The sequence below is a fragment of the Aspergillus campestris genome, assembly GCF_002847485.1.
Source record: "Aspergillus campestris IBT 28561 chromosome Unknown P168scaffold_6, whole genome shotgun sequence".
Lineage (NCBI taxonomy): Eukaryota > Fungi > Ascomycota > Eurotiomycetes > Eurotiales > Aspergillaceae > Aspergillus > Aspergillus campestris.
Genome location: NW_020194341.1, coordinates 631,570 through 651,406, shown reverse-complemented (window position 1 = coordinate 651,406; position 19,837 = coordinate 631,570). Strand labels below are relative to the sequence as shown.

The following is a 19,837-nucleotide window of genomic DNA, read 5'->3' as shown; positions in this document are numbered from 1 at the left end:
CCGCGCCGCACCAACACCTCAAACGGCGCTGGGTGACGGGGCAGTTCGCCCGGCAGGCAAGTGATTCTTGCACAGCAACCCCGAACCATCCGGTAGCGAGGAAACACCCCTCTTTGGTTGGTGATTACGGCAGATAGACCCGCTGGTGGGTGAGTTCGCGCTAGTCGCGTAGATGGTATATTAGCCATGGGCGCCTCGGGGATGGCGTTGTCGAGTGTAGGCTAAATCAGGTCTCCTCGGAATACTATGGCATCCAGTATGTGGCTTCATTATGTCTGGTGTCTTGTCATTTTGGCCCCAGCTTCGCTGGCGCAGAAGTGCTGGAGGGAGACGACGTGCTCGGGTCCGGAAGATAGCGCCTTCCCGGGACCGTGGGACAAGTACATCTATGCGCCGGCTTCTCGGACTGTGGAGTCCATGGGAGTGTTTACCCTATCGGGGGCGAACTCGTCAGAGGACTATACGAGATCCATACCATATACACTTCAAGGCAATGGGTCAGCGGTAGTATTTGACTTCGGCATCGAAGTCGGCGGTGTCATCACCCTCAACTATACATCAACAAGCAGCGGGGCTTTAGGGCTGGCCTTCCCTGAGGCGAACAGCTGGATCCGGGAGAGGTCAGATACATCTGACGATGCCCCGGGATCTCTTGACAGGGCGCTGTATGCGAATTTTACCGAAGCCGGAGAGGGAAGCTATTCTGTGCCCGATAAGGACATGCGTGCGGGATTCCGATATATGGTCGTATTTCTGCAAGCTGATGGTCCGACGGATGTCAGTATAGACGGGGTGAGCTTGGAGATTGCGTTTCAGCCGACATGGTCGAATCTCAGGGCTTACCAGGGGTATTTCTTCTCTGATGATGAAATGCTTAACCGTGTCTGGTACAGTGGCGCTTATGCGCTGCAGGTTGATGATATGCCGGCCCCCGCTGTACGCCAGAGTTCTATGGTGACGGCTGGGACGGTAACCAATGAACCGATAGGATCTGATGATACGGTGTTCGTGGATGAGATCAAGGAAGATTATGAGGTATGGCCAGGCGACATGGGAATAAGTGTCTTGTCGTCATTTGTTAGTACCGGCGACTTGGAGAGTACCAAGAGCGCATTGCAGAAAGTATACAACACACAGGTATGCCACCTCTCTTGGACTTTTGGGGGTTATCTAACAACGTGTAGAGTAATTCGACAGGAGCTTTCGATGAACCAAGGGGACAGTTCAACCTGAAGGGTCTTGACATTTACCATTTGTGGTCTATGATTGGGACATTTTACTATGTCCTCTATAGCAACGACACTGACTTTCTCGAACGAAATTGGGAAGGATACAAGAGTGCTATGAGCTACATCTACCGGAAAGTAGACAGCACACGTGGTCTGCTACACCTTACAGACACATGTAATCAGGACAAATTACAGCAAGTGTCGAACAACCTAGAGACACAGATGATGTAAGTGTTCCCAACGCGCGAAAATCGCATATCTAACCAACGATCACAGTCTGTATCACGCCCTGGAAACAGGAGCGCAACTCGCTACCTGGACACCGAACAGTCTAACCATCTCAGACAAATGGAGCAAGCAAGCAGAGGACCTAAAACAAGCCATCAACACGCACTACTGGGATGACGACTACGGCGCCTTCAAAGTCAACACCACAGACACAACCCTATACCCCCAACGCGTAAACAGCTTAGCCCTCATCTACAGGCTCGCCAACCCAGCCCGCTCCTCCCGAATCTCAGAGAACCTGACCAAAAACCGGACCCCAATCGGCGCCGTCACCCCAAAACCCAGCGGAACCCTCTCCCCCTTCACCTCCACCTTCGAAATCCAAGCCCACTTTGCAGCCGGCCAGCCCGCACGAGCCCTAGACCTCATCCGCCGCAGCTGTGCCTGGTACCTCCAACCCCCCAACCAAACGAGCATCCCTCTCTCGACCAACCCGCAAAACAACCCATCCAAACACAAAGACTCCTCCCCCAACACACCCCACCCACCCAACCAACCCACATCCCTTACACACACCCTAACAAAATACACCCTCGGCTTATCCATAACCTCCCCAATAGGCCTCACCTGGAAAATCGCGCCCCAATTCGGGGATCTCCACCGCGCAGAAGGCGGCTTCACCACCCCGCTAGGGAAGTACTGGGTTTCGTGGGAGACGCGCGCTGACGGGTACGATCTGGCGTTCGCGGTGCCGAGCGGAACGAGGGGGAATCTGACGCTGCCGTTTGTGAGGGAAGACCGGAGACCGTCGATTCGGATTGATGGGAATGATATCTTGAGGGGCGTTTGGTGGGATGAGTGGGCGGGGACGGCTACTGTTGTTGTTAGTGGTGGGGGAGGGCATGAGGTTGTTGTTAGGGGGTGAATTGTTTCTGTCTTTTCTTTACTTTTTTTGTGGTTCCTTTACAATGTAGCGAATGTGTAGTTAATTTGGGAGACGACCAATGCCATGGTATGATATTAATGATATAGATGACACTGAAGAAGTAGCGAATAGTTGCAAAAACTTGAAGAGCCAACATGACAATCCACATGGCACAGACACAGCAAGTTAGCTGACATGTTGGCCTATTACATGTCTCTCACTTCCCCACAATACACCCCGAGTCCATAAAATAGGTACACAACACCTGCCATAGACAACACCCTTCTCTCTTCTCTCCAGCAAAAATAGTGTGTCTTTTAGATCCAACATGAACATGACATGTACAGACTGTCCATCCATCCCAACGGCCGTCGGATCTGAAATAGCAGAGGCTATGTCATTTGACCCATCCTTCACCTTTCCTGCTCTTCGCAGCCATCCAAGGAATATGTGAATATGTATGTATTCCGCACATCCAATCCATCATGGATATTCCATCCAACAATTTGGACCCCAACTTCACCGTGTCTGCCATCATTACCATGCGCGCATGGTACAACATACAGAACCTATCAGAACCAAGCCCAAACGGAGCTGTCCCGAAGAAAAGAAAGAAGAAGAAGATAAGCAAAGGGATAAAAACAAGACCATAACCATATGTATGGCCCGTCATACAACTCTCCCAAGTCCAAGTCTGACAAGATCAAACCGGAAGAACAAGAAGTAGGCGAAGATAAAGTAACGAAACAAAGGATATGTAAAAAAACCACCACCAGCCACGAATGGCACAACATACAGAACCTATCAGGGCGGGCCTAACCAAGACCAAGCCCAAAAAGAAAAAAAAAAAAAGAATCAAAACAAGAATGAAAACAAAAAACCAACAAGAAAGAAACAAAGAACCAAAACCGGCCATCACCACCCGCGAATGGCCCCACGGACCAAACGCGCAGGGCCACTGCAAACGGGCTTCTCCCCAGCGAGAGTCATCACCAGATCGCTGGGCAGGGCCAGCCACCCTCCATGCTGAAGTTCAGCACGGATTGTGATCTCTTCGACGAGATCGAGGGCCTCCTCACGAGTTACTTCGTGGGAGTAGACGACTGCAGTTTGGACTGTGACCTGTCCAGTTATGGGGTCGATGCCCTCTAGGACGTCGATGCTGACGATTGGATTATCGTCTTCATCATCACCGTAGTATTCGATGATGCTGTCATCGTCGGATTCTGAAAGAATCTCGAAGGATGATACAGTGGATGGAGAGGAGATGGAGCTTTCGACGTCCCAGAGAGCATCGGTGTTTTGGATGTCGAGGACATCGGAAACGGAACTGGTGTCCTATATATGATGGGTTAGTTTGAAAAAAGTTGTAGATGCTTGTAGGATAGTTTCATCTCTTCGTCCTTTGTCTGTCCATCCAGTGGGTGGGTAGTAGGTGGGAGTAGATGTGGTTGGGAGAACTTACCGACATGTTTGTGGTTTAGCTTGAAATTGATAGCTTTGTGTCTTTGGTAGATAAGTTGCAGTGGATGAAGATGTTTGGAGATATGTTCGAGTATGTGAGAAAGAGAACCTCGAAGGGAACATCGAGCCCTTATATAGGCCAGTAGGCAGAAACTCTCCACCACATTCTAGAGGATCTGAATATGATCATCTTCAAAATCTACAGTGAATAAAGCTGGTGCTATTCATTACAACTGATGACGTGTTCTATCAATCATGATGTTTGATACCTAGTGAAGAGGTTAGTGTGGCTGATATAGGTATCATGTGCTCATATCATCAGTGAAGAGATGTACCATGAGTGATAAGAAGAAAGAGAAGCTGTGAGAGGATGCTTTTTATATAATCTGATTGAGATATGAGAGGTCTGTGGTGTATATCTTCACTTGGTGATTTGGGGTGTTCATTATATGAAGTGAGAGTTTGGTGTGGACTGGTGGGCTATATATGGTTATAATTATAATTATTGTTAGTTTCTGGATTTATCAAGGGAGTTGATGCATCTTATATAGTGGGGGGAAATGTGAACCTCACTTATGTGATGAGTAGACAGACGTTGACAAAGAACGAGTGCTGCTTTGATGTTGAAGGTTGTCATTGCTGAGTCTTTCATAAAAACAAACAGAAGTGCGTACTATTCTGCAGTTAGCTAGGAAAACCATGCTTTGAGTAGAGCAAACATACCAGTATCTGAGAGAAGATTCAGTAGGATTAGTAGCATGGGCCCATTGATTACTTCTTCTTCATGTTCCTCTAGCAGCATCTAGCTGTCCCGTGAATTCCAAGCTCTTCTCCCTCTGCATCAGCCAATCTATCACCGGGATTGAATAACATAACTTGTAGTATCATTCTGCCAATAGACCAGACCATAACATTTGACACGGGTATCATAGAACCAAAACTCACCAGACAACCTCCAACACAAGCTCAATCACTTTCATCATCATCTTCCTCCTCTCCCCCCCCATATCCACCCTGCCCAGACTCCTCATCAGAATCCTCCCCCCGCGCCGCCGACCTCCCCCCACCACTACTCCCCACACCCGCTCCATTCTCCGCCTGCGTCTTCGCAGCCCTCTTAATCCCCAAACTACTCCCCAACCGGGCCTCAAAATCCTCATTAGCAATTCTCTCACCCACCGTCATCCCCTCATCTCCACCATCCACCGCCCCCTGTTGCCCGTAAACCTCCCTCACCAGCCCCGCAACGCCCCCAGCGCCAACCTCGATCTTCCCCCGCGGCCCAAGCATGTACTCGATGATCTCCTCTCCGCCGTCCATCTCCCGCGTCCGCACAAGGTATCCTTCCTTGCAAAGCCGCTGCAGAAGACGGTCTGTCCGGTCGACGGGCGTGTATGTATCGGCGTTCATTCGGCTGAGGTAGCGATCGAGCTTCTGCTCTGGTAGCGACCCGCCGTTTAACAAGATGATGGCTACCAGGAACGTGTATATCCCCGTGTACGTGCTCTCGAGGGGCGCTCGCGCGGGGGTCAAAATCTCCGCTTTGCGGTACTCAGACGGCAGCGTACTCGTCAAAATCCAGGATTTGTTCGAGTTGCCAGACGGTCGTTCGACCTTCTGCGCGGCTATAAAGACATCCCATCAGTACAACTTCCCCCATAACAACCAAGAAAAAGAAAGGACTCACCCCGCCTCTGCGTAAGAGTAACCTTCTCCCTCCCAGGCAACTCCACCATCTCCATTCCAAACCGCCTCCTCAGCTCCTGCTGCGCGCTCTCAAAGACCTGCTTAAACTGGCGCGTCCCCTGCTCGCCCAGCACCTTGGCGCTTATATCCGTGCGGCGGATGGGCAGACGCGCGTACTCGCTGGACAGGGCGAGGCGGACGAGCTTTTTGACCATAACGTCGACGCTGCTGGGGGCGCTGGGGCCATTGTAGGAGCCTTCTGAGTCGGAGGGGCTGGCGTTGCGTCTGCGTTGGCGGGGGCGGGCGCTGATGCTGCTGCTGCTGCTGCTGCTGCTGCTGCTGCTGCTGGGGAGGCGTAGGAGTTGCCGCTGTCGTTTTCTGCTCCGGAGGAGTCGGGGGAGGAGTCAGGGACCTGTTGAGGTTTTGGTTAGTTAGTGATTTAATGGGATTGGTTGGGGGGGAGGAGAGAAGAGGAGATAGTCCTACCGCGCGGCGTTTGCGGACGAGAGGCATGTTGTCGTTGCGATTATTGTAGACTGGTTGGGTTGGTTTGACTGTGATTTATGCGATGATGGGTATGTGTAGTCTCGAGATTGATCGCAATTGTTAAGTAGGCAAGAGGTTGGCGGGGAGTTCACAGGTCATGTCAGATTTCTTTGTCTCGCAGACACAAAGCGGACGATAGATGGATAGATTGATTGTAGTATCTGATATGGAAGGACGCGCCAGACACGCGGGCGCATTGTGGGTCCGCGATGATTGGGTAATCCCCTCGCCCATCAATGATTACCGCATTGGGATTAATTAGCAGGGACTTTATCACATGCAAGGGCGGGTGAAGATCATTCGATTGATATTGACTGTGGGAATCATATCATATCATATCATGTCAGTGGAGTCTATAATGATCTGATTATTCTTGGCTGTCGGGCTATCTTCGCATTTTGTCTCCATCATAGGCGCGGTGGGCTGATGCTGTGCTGTGCTGTGCTGGATGTGGTCGCATCGAGGAATTCTGATTGGGTCGTGTTGTAGTTGTGAGAGTGGGATGTCGAGGGACCTGACGATTTGGTTTCTGGAACTTTTGCTAAGGAAATATTGCTTATTCGCTACGGTATTGACGAGTTACTCCCGAGTAGAAATGTGAAATGACAACACCTTTGTGTATCCGATGCAAGCTAACAGTACAACACTGATAAACACCCTCCTTCCTCGAAACAAAATCACTAGACGGACTCAAAACCAGCCGGGCATAATCGCACTCAAAGAAGAATGGGGGAAGGGTAATAATATAAGAACTAAAAAAAGAGGGCAGAGAGGGAATAAGAGAAAAAAGGAAGTAGAAGGGAAAAAAGAATCAACCACCCGTGGTGCCAGCAGAACACCTAGTTGGAGTTCTCCTCGACCGCATCTTTGGCCTGCACGGTTCTCTCACGCAGCCAATGGCTCACATAATTCAGTGTCCCCGATGTAAGGAGAAGGCCCGTGGTGATAACGGCCTTGCCGCGGGCACCCAGTCCATTGCCACCACACTTGTTGTACTCGGTGTTGTAGGTGTCGGTGATGTGAGATCTCACATCGGACACATATTCCACCGGATAGAAGACAGTTCCCCGGATCTTATCGGTGTCCTCCTTCAGGATCGGGAAGCGGCCGTCGATCTTGACCAGACCCTGCTCACCTAGAGCATCGGCGCGCGAGAGGTACGGAGCGACGTAGCTGTATGGGACGGAGAGGTAGGGGAGGACGGGCTTCGCAAAGCGGCTGTAGCCCTCGTCGACGTAGGTCAACGACTTTGCGCCGTACTTGTTGGTCCTGACGACTGCGATCGTGTCGGAGACAATGGGATACGAGGTCAAGTGCTACAAGACCGCTGTGTTAGTAGGTAGTAGAAGCAGACGGCATGGAGGGGTAAGACTCACGGTGATGAAGTGGGATTGCGCCTTCCCGCCGTTGATGCTATTTGTCGTCATGGTGTTTTGTTCTGCGTGAGGCATTTGTCTGTATATGTTTAAACTATCTGGTGTTAATGTCCGGACCTAGGCACATACAAAATTTGGGAAGAGTGGTAGATAGACACCTACCAGTTGGATGTATAAGTACCTTTGGTCTCAAGGTATGTTTGTGCAGGGAAGGTAGTATGGAGAGAAGCTCTGGGATGAAATAGAATGCCCTAAAAAGGTCAGCGGCATGGAAGGGATATGAAGAAAAAGCGAGAGGGGTAGAAGAGCAGAAAATGCACGAATAAAAGAATGAGGGACGCACCGTATCTCTGCAGTGGCTGATAAGAATACTGTCAGTCAATCAACTAGTGTGGAGGAATTCCAGGAAATCCGGAAAGTCAAACAAGCAGAGTTGGTTCAAGTTGCTAAATAAATACGCCACGCTTGAGGTTTATCAGAGATTCAGGCTTTCCTTAAGAACTTTTTTCTTTTCGTTTAATTTTAAAAAATTTGAATATTTTTTCCCTCCTTTTTTTTTTCATTTGATTTTTTTCTCTCGTAAGGTACGAGGAGTAACCTCACCATTTGGCCCAATTGAAGCTACCTGAGCTTGCAGCTGTGTCTGATAGTACTTGGTTTGGTTGACATGTGAAAGCGGACCCACTGCCCGAAGCAGCAGCAAACCCATGCGCCCCGTTGGACAAAGAACGAGACATACTAGGGTAGGACTAGTTGATGGATGTTGTTAGATATTCCGCCCACAGATGGATCATTAGATAATAGATACAACATGGAGCAAATCAGTCGGCATGTCAGAAGAATAATTGCCTCTTGATCTCGGCCTCTACCCTCATCGTATCTGATATTCCTGCCATCCTGGGCCTGGAACACGAGTTGAGCATAAAGAGGGAGAATAGATCCCGGTAATCCGTTCCTCCTCCGCCCGAGAATCTGCATCTAATTCGACAGGGGAAGCAAACCCGTCGTGGTGTGGCCAAGGAAGTGATGATGCGATGTTCAGTCCTCCCTGCAGCGACTGTCCATCTAGACCCGTTGGACGGGAAACTCACTAGCGATAGTCCCGAGTAGCTTTGAGTTACGAATGAGTATCCTTTATTAGTATCTGTTAGTGCCTTTGCCTCCGGGTGGCTTTCGGATGACCTAGCCATGGCATCATCCAGAAGGATCGAAAGAAGGAACGGAAAAAAATAGATATCATTGGACGTGAAAATTGCACCGCTAATACAATATATTGAAGCCTTTTTTTTTTCTCATGTGGCAAGACGATTGTGTTATCATGTGTCTGTGGCAAAAGTCGACAGGAGCAGGAGAAAGAGGTGGGAAGATGGTGGAGGGATTGGAAGATTGGACGAGGAGGGATTGGAAGATTGGACGAGGAGGGATGGGCAAACTAATGCATCGTCTGGAACGGTTGACGGACGGACTGGCCCTGCCTGAGGCAGTCCTAACAGCTGACAGCATGTGATTGCGGGTCCGACTAGTCTAGCGTTTCTCTGGATAGATAGACAGATAGATCGATTCTTTACTTTACGGATCATCGGAAGCTACCCATTGTACATATCTACCTACTATCACGAAACAATCATACCAAGGCATGTGCTACCAACTACTGGGTAGTAGCAGACTAATCCTGCCATGCTAGTAGCCGCCTATCTCCCCCCCGAGAATCTTCCCCAATCGTCTTGCACAGGATTGATCTCGGTTCCACGTTTGCCGACGAAATTGATAGACCGACTCGATGAAATTGGTCTTATCGGCGGACAGCTACCGTTGATTTTGCCAGACGGAGACCTACTTGTTCTTCCGGGCAGGGCTTAAGTAAGGTAGCTTTTTTCCATTGATCGGCCGGAGTACGATCAGCACCGTTGTTGCGCCTGGGCCTCGTCCTGCCAGGATGGGCCTGTGAGACTCTGAGACTACAACAACCTCGCAATAGATCCCTTTCTTGTCTACATCCTCGTTGCTTGCTCCACTTGCCGTGATGCTATTCTGACTTGATCCACCGGTTGGCCTGAGCGTCCTGGCTAACGATCGGTCGAAGGCCCCAGCCGTACGCTGTACAGTGCACACTCCAGGCTCCAGGCTCCATACTCCATACTCCAGAGGAGACAAGACACAGACACGCTCGTTTCCACACTCTCCGGAGACTGGGGTCTGTGGAGATAGAAATGGGGTTGACTGCGGTTCTTCCCTGCCCCCGTATGGGGACTACCCACATGAAGCGTACTTTTGGGATGTACTCTCTGCCCCTCCGCGTCGTAACCCACTAGATCGGAAGGCGGACAAGGTTGAATATCCGGTCGTAGTGTGGTCTATCCGCTGTAGCCTAAGCCTACCTTTCCTACGTTCTATCAGATAATGTGGCGTGGTTTAGGATAGACCGTTTCATCACGCCTTTCCTGCACTATCGAACCCGGCTGAATTAATATATACCGGAAGAAAAAGAAATCCAAAATTGTGCAGCCAAAACGATATTGGATACATATCGAGGACAAAGCATAAAAAAACCAAAAGCATTCACAAACCAGGAAAAAGTCAAGTAAAACGAAAATAGAAACGGAAAATTATGATACCCTCATCCTACCATGTGGGCGCTAACGACCAGCCGACTAACCTGGGCGCCGACCTCAGACAGGACTAGAATAGAATGTGCATACATGCGCCGACACCGAGGAATTATCCGACTGGAGTCAATCACAACCCCCGAGACGGAGAGAACAGTGCGCTGCGTTGCTCTGGCGTCCACGGTACATTGGTTAGCCCCCAGGATACCGGCGACTAAACTCCTAACCAACTGGGCTAGGTCTTCTACTAAACTAGCTGTAGCTGCGACAACTAGTATCCATAGGCATAATGATAGTGAGCCTTGTGGTCTAGGGTCGTTGATCTACAATACGCGCGGTGGCCCGCTCTTAGACTTCCCCTCTCTTTGCTTCCGTGCTTTTGCTGGGGGCTCTGTGGAGATTGAGTATTTTAGTATTTACTGGGGCCATGAGGCACATGCAAGCCCATTAGGGATCGTCTGTGCCTCAGTTGGTGTCCGTTTTGCGTGCATGGGTGGCTTGGTCTTGGTTCTTACGGCGTGCTTGTGGTTGGGACAGACTATGCGAATGGACGAGGACACATTCTGGGTCGTCGGCACGTGTGGATTCTTCGTGGTTCTTCCGCTCCCCAGCGCCCTTCTCCTGGTTTGCGAACCGAGTTGAGTTGGATCTGGGGATGCGGAGGTCTGTACTTTTGTGCGGGCGGCCGAGAGCGAAGACTACCTGCCAGAGACATCTAATCGAAGCGTGGGATGATAGTGTCTGTACGATGACACCCCACGGGAGAGGCTCGGAAGGATCGGTCAAGCTTCATTAAGGCAGACTTCCGTACTATATCCAAGGTCGTATGCGCAACACGATATGATCGGCAATCCAGAACTAGGTTAATAGCAAGCAAGCAAACTAGGTCAACACGACAGATCCAAAGATTCAAGTTGTGGCTCAGACAAAAAAAGGGAATTTGAATTTGTTCATATTTTCCATTCGTTTCAAAAGGACGCCAGATCTGAGTGGCCTCCTTCATCTAAGAACTGGCCCAGTCCTGGACTTGTACATCGATACACCCCCGCTTCTTTCCTCCAGCATTGGTATTCGTCATCTCAATCCCGTGCTCGTGAACCGAGTGTGCTCGATGCGTTTTTTTGCCCTTTTGCCTCATCTAAGACCTTGCGCGCTCAAATGACAAAACGCCCCAAAATAACCCGTTTAGAAACCTGTGTCTAGTCAGCACTTGCGCGACCAGAACAAAACACAAAATGTGGATAACATACGCAGAGGAGTGAAGAACCAGCGGTTCTTGCCGCTGGTGTAGCGGTCCTCCAGAGCCTTCTTGATGGTCTTCTTGGACTCCTCACGCTGGGAGACCTCCTTGAAGGTGTCGGTGGAGACGGCACCCTTGAGACCCTCAAGCTCGAGCGTGTAACGGGTGGGCATCAGGTGGTTGAAGTTGACGACCTTGATGAAAGGCTTGATGCGGCTGCGCTTCTCGACCATCTTCTTACCCATGCGGCGGGTGACCTTGCCGGGGTAGCGCTCGATACCGGCAACGATGGCGTAGGGGAACGGGTGCGCCTTGGAGCCAGTCTCGTTAGGCTGGACAATGACGACCTGTAGATCGCGAAAAAAAGACCCTCGTCAGCATCACATCCTGCAAGCAAATTGTGCCATTCCATTTCCATTCGTAGATCCCCGCTCTTATTCCGTTCCAGCCCATTTCTTCTTTCCATGTCGAAATCGCTGGATCGATCCGGTGTCCCCCTCCTCTCATTCCAATTCAATGTGCATCGTTCTCCGTCTCGGATGGGATAGATTCTTGTCGTACCTTCTTACCGGCGTAACGGCCACGGGTGATGATGGCCACACGGCCCACTTTCATGACTGTATCATTTCGGTCAGCTGGCGTCCCAACGCAAGAAAAAGTATATCAATCAATTCGGAAGATCGGGGCGAACAACTAACACTTCATTGTGAAAGTCCCGGTGAGCGGCAGCAAGGTCGATGGGGTGGTTGTCGATTTGCTTCGGTCGAGTGACGATAGAGATAGACTCCGCGCTCGACTTCTTTTTTTCGCTTGGGAAGGGAAGCGAGTTCAGGGCACACCTGAATTTGTGTGCCGAGCGTCTATTGGCCGAGTTACCGAAGGCCGGCCACTAGTCCGTTCCAGGTTAGTTTCCCCAAAAGGCTTAGTGGACCGCATCTCGGAGATACTTTTGCTGAGTCATCCACTCCTCACACCGCCCTCGGGCTCGTTGGGCATTTGTTTACTTGACAACCAAAGCGCCCCGGTTGCTATGAAGGGAGCTTTGATGTGTACATCGTAGATTGGACCGTGAGCCCATCTGTACCGATCTTTCCCCCCGTCCTTGCTCCACTTGGTCCCTTTGGTGATACTATATGTATTGATTGATTACTTGGATCTCTAATGGGACTACTCCATCTCGTGCGCATCTTGATCTGATCTTTGTTAATTTTATCTCTCGACGTACTTGCCTCGTTTTTATTACTCCCTTACCTGTCACTTTGTCGCATTGTCTCATTTGTTTATTGTTGCTGCCCTCGGTTCTTTCATAGCAAGCGCATCTGTCTGTTTTCTTCTTTCCTGTTTATCGGTGCATGATTCCCCCAAGTTACTTGGTCGGGGCTCTTGTATCAATTCTTTTCTTGTTTCTGTTTTGTTTTGACGACTTGACATGCCTTTACGACCTTGAGATCGACGATCAATCTATCGCGAACCCCATATACCCACCCCAGATTTCCCTACTACAACCGCCGACCAAACTTTCATTGCGCCTATCTAAACGAATAAACCTTTCAGGCTTCACGATGCCTTCGCACACTCGTGAGAATTCCCGCGATCGCGAGCTGGTTTTGAGAAATCAAACAGTTCCCATGTAAGTGGATCCCGGAGTCGTCCTCCTTCGTTCAGGTGAAATGATTACATCAGACTGACAATGAGATCGTGGAAACGAAGGTGGGACAGTTCGGATCCCGAACGTGCACCTCCTCCGCTCCCCATGAACCCTGGATCTACTAGTCCTGCTACCAAGCCAAATGTCTCCCCAGGCATTCAGGCGGTGGCCGCAAACTTCGCGGAAAAGCCGCGAGAAAATGCGACGAGCCCATACACGACGAACCCCATGCCATCAAAGTCGCCGGAGAAGTCTCTGATCAAAGGCCAATTCCACAAGCGCATGCAGTCGCTGCAGAATACTGACCCGCGGTCAGAATTTCTGAGTTATTTAGAAAACAAATCCCCCGAGCGGCCGCAGCGCGCATCTACATTTGAATTTGGGCCCAAACTTAACGAAAAGCACCAGACCAAGTCCGAGAGCAAAGGGAACCGAGATCCAGAATGCGACCCCCCCAATTTGCTCATATCCAGCCGGTACTTGTCGAAGCCGATCCTGGGCGAGAGCACACCTCCCTCCGCCACAATGCTTGCTCTTCAGAACATGCAGATTCCCGCTGGCAGCGGCGAACCGCAAGCGAAGAGTTACGATGCCGATCCCTTCTTTGAGCCCAAGCGTTCCAACCCTCAAGGTCTCGAAGCTTTGTCCACGCAAATCCTCGGTCTTACGGATATTGCCAGCAATCTCCAGCGGGAGATGGCGCAGTTGAGTCGACGGAGCAAGGACAATGCCACCGATCTGGTCAGCCTCAAGGCGGCTACGAGTACGCGCGACGAGGACATCAGAAAGAGCCTCCGTGATTTGTCCTCCAATCTAGCCGCAAAGTTTTTAGATCCTGATTTTTCCACAAGGTGGGATCTCGGTAATCTTCTCGGTTCAGACACTGGTGTTAACAGCTCGGGATTGGATAGTTCTCCCAACTCAAAGAAGAGTTATTCGGCACCACGCATGACCAGCCCTAGCCATTTTGCTTCCTTGGAGCACGATATCTGCTCTTCACCTACACCTGTTTCTGACGGCTCGGCTAGCATTGCCCTGTTGGAGAAGATGTTACGGGAGATGGCTACCAAGGAAGGGCAGGAGAAGCTTGTCGAATTGGTGGATGAGATCAAAGCAAGACCGGCTTCATCCGACCCACCCAAGCGCAGCGCCGATCAATCGATGATGAAGATGCTGGATGAGATTTTAAACCTCGTGAAAGAAGAGTCGGGGAATAAGGCTTTGGTGCGATCTCAAGCTGACCCCCATGACCGCCACCCACAGGGAGCCGTGGATGCTCCTCGATCGAGATCTTTCGGCCCGGATTCTGCTGTCGTCCCGGATACGCGAGCTTTCGAAGACAGCAATGGCCAGGTCGGCGAGCGCTCCGTATCCTTCCAAGACAGTAAAGTCAGCGAGGAAATGCTGTCGATCATGAAGAGAGTCAAGACGAGCGTGATTGAAGGAGGTGGAATGACAAACGAGGTGAAAGCTTTGGTACGCGAACTACGTGGCGAGGTTCTAGGAATGGGACGCAATATCGCGCGGCATTTCGAACAGATTGAATCTTCCCGGATCGAATCTACCCGGGCCATCGAGGATACACCGCGAGCCCCGGGACCGGACGAGATAACCGCCATTGTCAACCACAGCTTGCGCGAACTCAGAGACTCATTAGCATCCATCATGAGTGACAATCGTCGTCACACATCTGTCCTGTCCGAATTGCACCAAGCCGTGGATGGCCATGAGATCTACTCTATCGTCATAAAAGCTCTGGAGGACTTGGAGCTTGATAAACTGCGTGATGAGCCACGAGATACCACCATGCAAAAGGAGGACATTCTGGAGACGGTACGGGAGGCTTGGGAAAACTACAAGCCTGAAATCGAACTCCAGAACTTTGGACTGGAACGAGATGAAATCCTGGAATGTCTGAAGGAGGGTTTGCAAGCATACCAGCCACAGCATGAGCAGGCGGTGACGTACGATCAGGTGCTCGCTGCTGTCCAAGCCGGCGTGCAAAGCTTTGAGCAGCCCCCAAGTATCACCAGAGAGGAGATCATCCAGACTATCCGCCAATGCTTCGAGGAATCCCAGGAATCTGCCCCCCGGGCGCCGGACCATGAACACTTTGACGCTATGCGCGACGAGATACTACATGCCGTTACCGAGTCCGTCACATCGCAGAGCGCTCTTACGCGGTCAACTCTTGACTCGGGATTAGGCCGCGATGAGATCTTGAGCGCTGTGTCGGACGGGCTCGAGGCGCACTTTACCGCAGCCAAAGAGATGGACAGGCCTAATGTCTCTAGGGAAGACATTACTGATGCAATTAATGAAGCATTTGTCGCCCAGAACTCCGCTGTCAGTACGAATGTGCAACCCACCATCTCCCGCGAAGATATCATCAGTGCAATCGCGGAGGGATTGGAAAACCAGAACGGCAGGGAGATTGAACTTAACAAAGACGATCTCATGGAGGCAATCGCAGAGGGTCTCCATGAGGCAACCACTAATGCTAACCAAGGTATTGGTGAGCAAATGCTTGAACGCCTTCACGAGCACCTCGACGGCTTGAGGGAGGACATGTTACAGCGCTCAGGAACCAACGAGATGGACACGGAGAAGGTCCTCCATGCTATCAGGGATGGAATCGACGTTGTGCGACACGAGATCGAAGGCTACGCCACGACAGCGACGGAAGCGGCAGGCAAACATGAGATCATGGATACGGTGAAGGAAGGTTTCCGTCTACTGCAGGCTGATATGGAAAAGACCATCACCGACACTGCTTTATCCACTGGATCTAACGGTAATCCGGATACCCCGGAGCTTTTGGATGCCATGGAGAAGGAATTCGAGCACCTTCGACAAACCCTCAGTGCGCTCCTTATCCGCAACAATGCGCCCAATGATAAAGATGAGATCCTCGACGCCATTCGGGACATGTCCGAGCACCACAAGCCGGCACCGGACAGCGATCTCCCTCAGTTGATCAAGCGCGAATTTGATAATCTGCACGACACGATAAGCATGACTCTCGTCCGCTCAGAGCCGACTGGTGATAAGGACAGCAGTGATAGGGACGAGATCATTGCAGCCCTTCGCGAAAGTTTGGAGAATTTCAGAGAAGAGAACAGCCAACCAAGGGACGGCGGTGACACTACCTTCTCCTCTGGTGAGATCCTCGAGGTGTTGAATGACGGCATGGGCTCCCTCCGTGTGGACCTGGCAAAGATTCTAGAACGACCGGAAGCAATTGATCATTCTGATCTTCTAAACTCCTTGAAAGAGGGTCTTGTCGGACTGAAGGCGGATGTGGAAACGTTGCGAGAGTCTGCCGCCCAGGGGGATACTGAAACCTCACGCGGAGGAGAATTGATGCTTGCAAACGACGAACCCAGTTCCGCCAGCGACATCAGCGGCGATATCGAAGGACTGAAGTCTTTGATTTCTCAACTTCAAGTCAAGGTGGAAGCTATTGAGTCCACTCCACGTGTGCCAGAGCCCTCGGGGGATGCTCTGAAAAGGGAACATCTAGATGAGGTCCTGGCCGGCTTACATGAGCTTCAAGGCTCTATCGCTGGTATCGTAGCTCGCGACAGTCCAGCGGACGAGACCACCGCCAAGAAGGAAGATACCGACGCCATTGAGACCCTTCTCCGGAACACCAAGTGTCAACTCGATGAAATGACCTTCCCGGCTCCCGACGAGATTGCGCGAGCGGAGCAACTGGGAAGTCTCGAGGCCGTTGTCAAAGAAACCAAGGAAGCTCTTTCTGAGCTGAGCACCCGCTTGGAAGTGGAGGGCCCAACGAAATCGGAGATTGGCACTCTGGAAACACTCATGAAAGAAATGTGGGTGGCTCTGGATGAGCTAAAGAGCAAGGGGACACAGGAGGAAGAGGACGCCGAGAAGCTGGTCAAGACGGACTTGCAAACGGTGGAGGCCATGATATTTGAGGTCAAGACCCAAATGGATGAGCTGAAGATCCCTGACCCCGAAACTCTGCCGACGAAGACCGAACTTCAAAATCTGACTGACCTCGTGGCCGAGTTCCGAAGTAAGACGGAATCCGACAGTGAAATGACCGGTCAAGCATTCGACGCTCGAAAGGTTGAGCATGCTGGCCTTGCGGAGAAGATCGACGAGGCCCGGGCCGTCGTCGAGGGGCTAGGGAACGAGCTAAGGGGTAAGCTGGATGGAAGCAGCGAAGGCCTTTGCGAGCTGAAGCAACTTCTCGAAGGCCTTGCCGTCTCGGCGGAAGGATTTTCGACAGTTGATTCGATCAATGAACTCACTGAACTTATCAACCGGGAGTTCGAGCGTGCCCGCGGGGAACAGGATGCTAGCAAACTGCAGAATGAGGAGCGCGATGCGGCTTCCATGGTCAAGCACGACGAGACTAGAGCAGCGATCATCGTCGAACTCGGAGAAAAGATCGACGAAAAGCTTGGTGAACTGATGGAGAAGTACCACGGAGTCCAGACTTCGTTGGAATCCAAATTTACCGAAACTGCGGAACGCGACAACGCCAGTCTCGAGGCAGTCACCAGCACCAAGTCCCTCGCGGAAGATATCAAGCTTGTCATTGGCTCTATGGGTAATAGTGTCAATGAGACCTGCGAGCGCATGAGCGTAGATGCAAAGACGTTCTTCGAAAAGGTCGACACCTCCTATACCAAGATGGAGGAAATGCACAACGAGGTCAAATCCCACCAGGAGCAGTCTCGATCTGACCTCCAGCGCGCTGCTAATGCCACAGATCGTCTGGAGAGCAAGCTGCATGAGTTCCATCCTCAGGTGCTAGAGTCCATCCAGGAGATTCTTTCTATCGTCAACCAGCACTACGATCATTCCCAGCAATCTGCCAAGGACATTAAGATGGATCTTTCGACTATCCCTGCGTCGATTCCACAAATGCTTCCTGCCTTGCCTCCGCCTGAGCCGGAGAAGTACGACGATACTCATGTTCGGGAGAAGCTTGATAGCATTTTGGAGCACGCCAAGAATGAAAAGGTGCATGAAGCATTGAATGTCCTGGTGGAGCGAGTGACGAGTGATCAGGTGCACGAGAAGCTCGATCAGCTCCTGAGCCACACTACAAGCACGAATGGCCAGATGTACGAAAAACTGAGCGAGCTGCTTGATCATGCTACGAGCGATAGTGGCCCTGTGCACGACAAACTGGACACCCTTATTGGTCATGCAACGAACACCGAGCCACAAGTGACGCAGATGATGAAGCTGGACGAGATGCACAAGGACATCATGGAAACCCACCGCAAGATGAACGAGATGTTTACGGCCCAGTCAGCCATTGTTGCTGAAGACAACGATCGCAAGCGTCGGGAGGCGGAGGAGGCAGCGGTGGCGCTGGAGAGGAGAAACGCGCAGCGCGAGCAGGTGGAGGCTGAACTGGTCACTCTCAAGGAAGAAAAGGATTCCTTGCTGAGCATGATCGGCAATCTAAAGTCAGAAAAGGAGACCCTTGCCAAGCAGAACGCGAAGCTGAACAAGGAGTTGTCTGGCTTGGAGATGGCGCTTGACCTGCGGCATGAGGAGATGCAGGTTATGGAGGAGCGTGCGGATAGCTTGGAGAAGCGGATTCTGGAAGGAGTGCTGGACCACGCCCGCAGCGTTCTTCTCAGTCGCCCCAACGGTGGACAGGGCATCGGTATGAAGAAAGCACGCGGACTCCGCGCTCGCGGGCCAAGCAACTCCAGTACCGCCACCGCAACCCCCAAGGATGTTCACAACTTGCTGGGGAGCAGTGTCGGACTGGCGCTGAAGAAGCGAGTGTCAGGGGCGTCGTCGCCGGCCCCTGCTGCTCTGCCCAACGCCAGCAAGGAAAGAAGAATCCTCAGTCTCGGCCATGTCACAGCTAACCGCGGCGTTGGGGAGAGACGCACGAGCGCCACCAGTGGACTGACGAATCTGAAACGGAGCCACTCGGTCAAATCCAATCTCTCCTACCGGAAGTCTTCTTGGGGAGGGCGGAGCTCCGTAGCCAACAAGGAGAACGAGGCATTCCCGGAGGAAGACGAGAACCGGAGTGGTGACGAGAGCGATGCGGGCACTGAGCGGAGGACTAGCTACACGGGGACATACACCGACAGCATGATCTACGGAACCGGTAGTGCTGTGTCGGCCGGACGAACGGTTAGCGCTGCGAGCAATACCACCGCCAGTACCCGTTTAGTTGGTCCACAATCTGTCGCAGATGACTACAGCGAGCTCGCAAGTCAGCACGGGGAGGAGCACGAGCAAGACGAGAACGACGCATCGGATATCGAAGACGCCCTGACGACCAAGAAAGACAATCCCCCCGACGTCCAGGAGCAACAGCCACACACCTTAGACGAAGAAACCTCCAAAATGGTCCTCTACGGACAGTACAGCGACAGCGGACTGGGTGCAGAGATCTCTACCGGTGTGGACTGAGCGTGTTTTGTTTGAACGGCTTCGCGTCTTGCCTCCTTGTGATAACTATACCACTGACGAATGATTGGTCGACTGTTTTGCTTATGATTGCTACTGTTGATATGACTTGATTATGTTTTATTTTTCTTTTGTGTTTTCTTTTGTGATTAGCATAGTTAGCTTAGATATGTGCAGCGTTTGACGAGGATACGTACTCTCATGTAGTGTTTGATTGAATTTCTTCTTTTTATTTTCTTCTATTTCCACTCCTTTCTATATGTTAGTTCTGTAGGTAATGTTGGAATCCAAATAAGATGTTTTTAGCTACTACCGTATGAATTCGCAATTGTATCTATTCAGGCTGCGTAGTTTCTCCTACCTATCTCTTTTGACCTGTCGTAAATAGAAGAAGAAATCATCACTTCGCTACAAAAGATATCATATCTTATTTGGCTTTCGTAAGTAATTCTATATCAGTGCGACG

At 51.2% G+C, this 19,837-nt stretch overlaps 5 protein-coding genes across 5 annotated transcripts; 3 read left to right on the top strand and 2 right to left on the bottom strand.

Annotated features, from left to right (window-relative positions):
* Positions 1–246: 246 nt before the first annotated feature.
* On the top strand, positions 247–2,382 carry P168DRAFT_304514 (putative alpha-L-rhamnosidase B; the record flags this gene model as incomplete). The annotated part of the gene is made up of 3 exons (XM_024838852.1): positions 247–1,137; positions 1,185–1,456; positions 1,506–2,382. 3 exons carry the CDS (start codon positions 247–249, stop codon positions 2,380–2,382), a joined length of 2,040 nt encoding a protein of 679 aa, XP_024692789.1.
* Positions 2,383–4,638: 2,256 nt separating this feature from the next.
* On the bottom strand, positions 4,639–7,529 carry P168DRAFT_297111 (MAGE-domain-containing protein; the record flags this gene model as incomplete). The annotated part of the gene is made up of 5 exons (XM_024838152.1): positions 4,639–4,696; positions 4,904–5,471; positions 5,534–5,900; positions 6,939–7,394; positions 7,455–7,529. 5 exons carry the CDS (start codon positions 7,527–7,529, stop codon positions 4,639–4,641), a joined length of 1,524 nt encoding a protein of 507 aa, XP_024692788.1.
* A 2,368-nt stretch (positions 7,530–9,897) lies between these two features.
* P168DRAFT_153894 (uncharacterized protein) lies at positions 9,898–10,960 on the top strand. The gene has a single exon (XM_024832811.1). It carries the CDS (start codon positions 10,082–10,084, stop codon positions 10,700–10,702), a length of 621 nt encoding a protein of 206 aa, XP_024692787.1. The 5' UTR covers positions 9,898–10,081; the 3' UTR covers positions 10,703–10,960.
* P168DRAFT_253068 (60S ribosomal protein eL27) lies at positions 10,794–12,033 on the bottom strand. The gene is made up of 4 exons (XM_024834364.1): positions 11,999–12,033; positions 11,862–11,917; positions 11,311–11,647; positions 10,794–11,253 (listed from the first exon to the last, which is right to left on the bottom strand). The coding sequence occupies exons 1-4, from the start codon at positions 12,003–12,005 to the stop codon at positions 11,246–11,248; spliced, it is 408 nt and encodes a 135-aa protein (XP_024692786.1). The 5' UTR covers positions 12,006–12,033; the 3' UTR covers positions 10,794–11,245.
* Positions 12,034–12,862: 829 nt separating this feature from the next.
* Positions 12,863–19,575, top strand: P168DRAFT_327175 (uncharacterized protein; the record flags this gene model as incomplete). The annotated part of the gene is made up of 2 exons (XM_024841211.1): positions 12,863–12,930; positions 13,020–19,575. The coding sequence occupies 2 exons, from the start codon at positions 12,863–12,865 to the stop codon at positions 19,372–19,374; spliced, it is 6,423 nt and encodes a 2,140-aa protein (XP_024692785.1). The 3' UTR covers positions 19,375–19,575.
* Between the last annotated feature and the right edge of the window lie 262 nt (positions 19,576–19,837).

Coding starts and splice junctions, on each gene's coding strand:
- P168DRAFT_153894 (XM_024832811.1), top strand. CDS start 10,082: ATGTGGGCGCTAACGACCAGCCGACTAACCTGGGCGCCGACCTCAGAC.
- P168DRAFT_253068 (XM_024834364.1), bottom strand. Junction 11,648..11,861: donor GCCGTTACGCCGGTAAGAAG/GTACGACAAGAA, acceptor CGCGATCTACAG/GTCGTCATTGTCCAGCCTAA.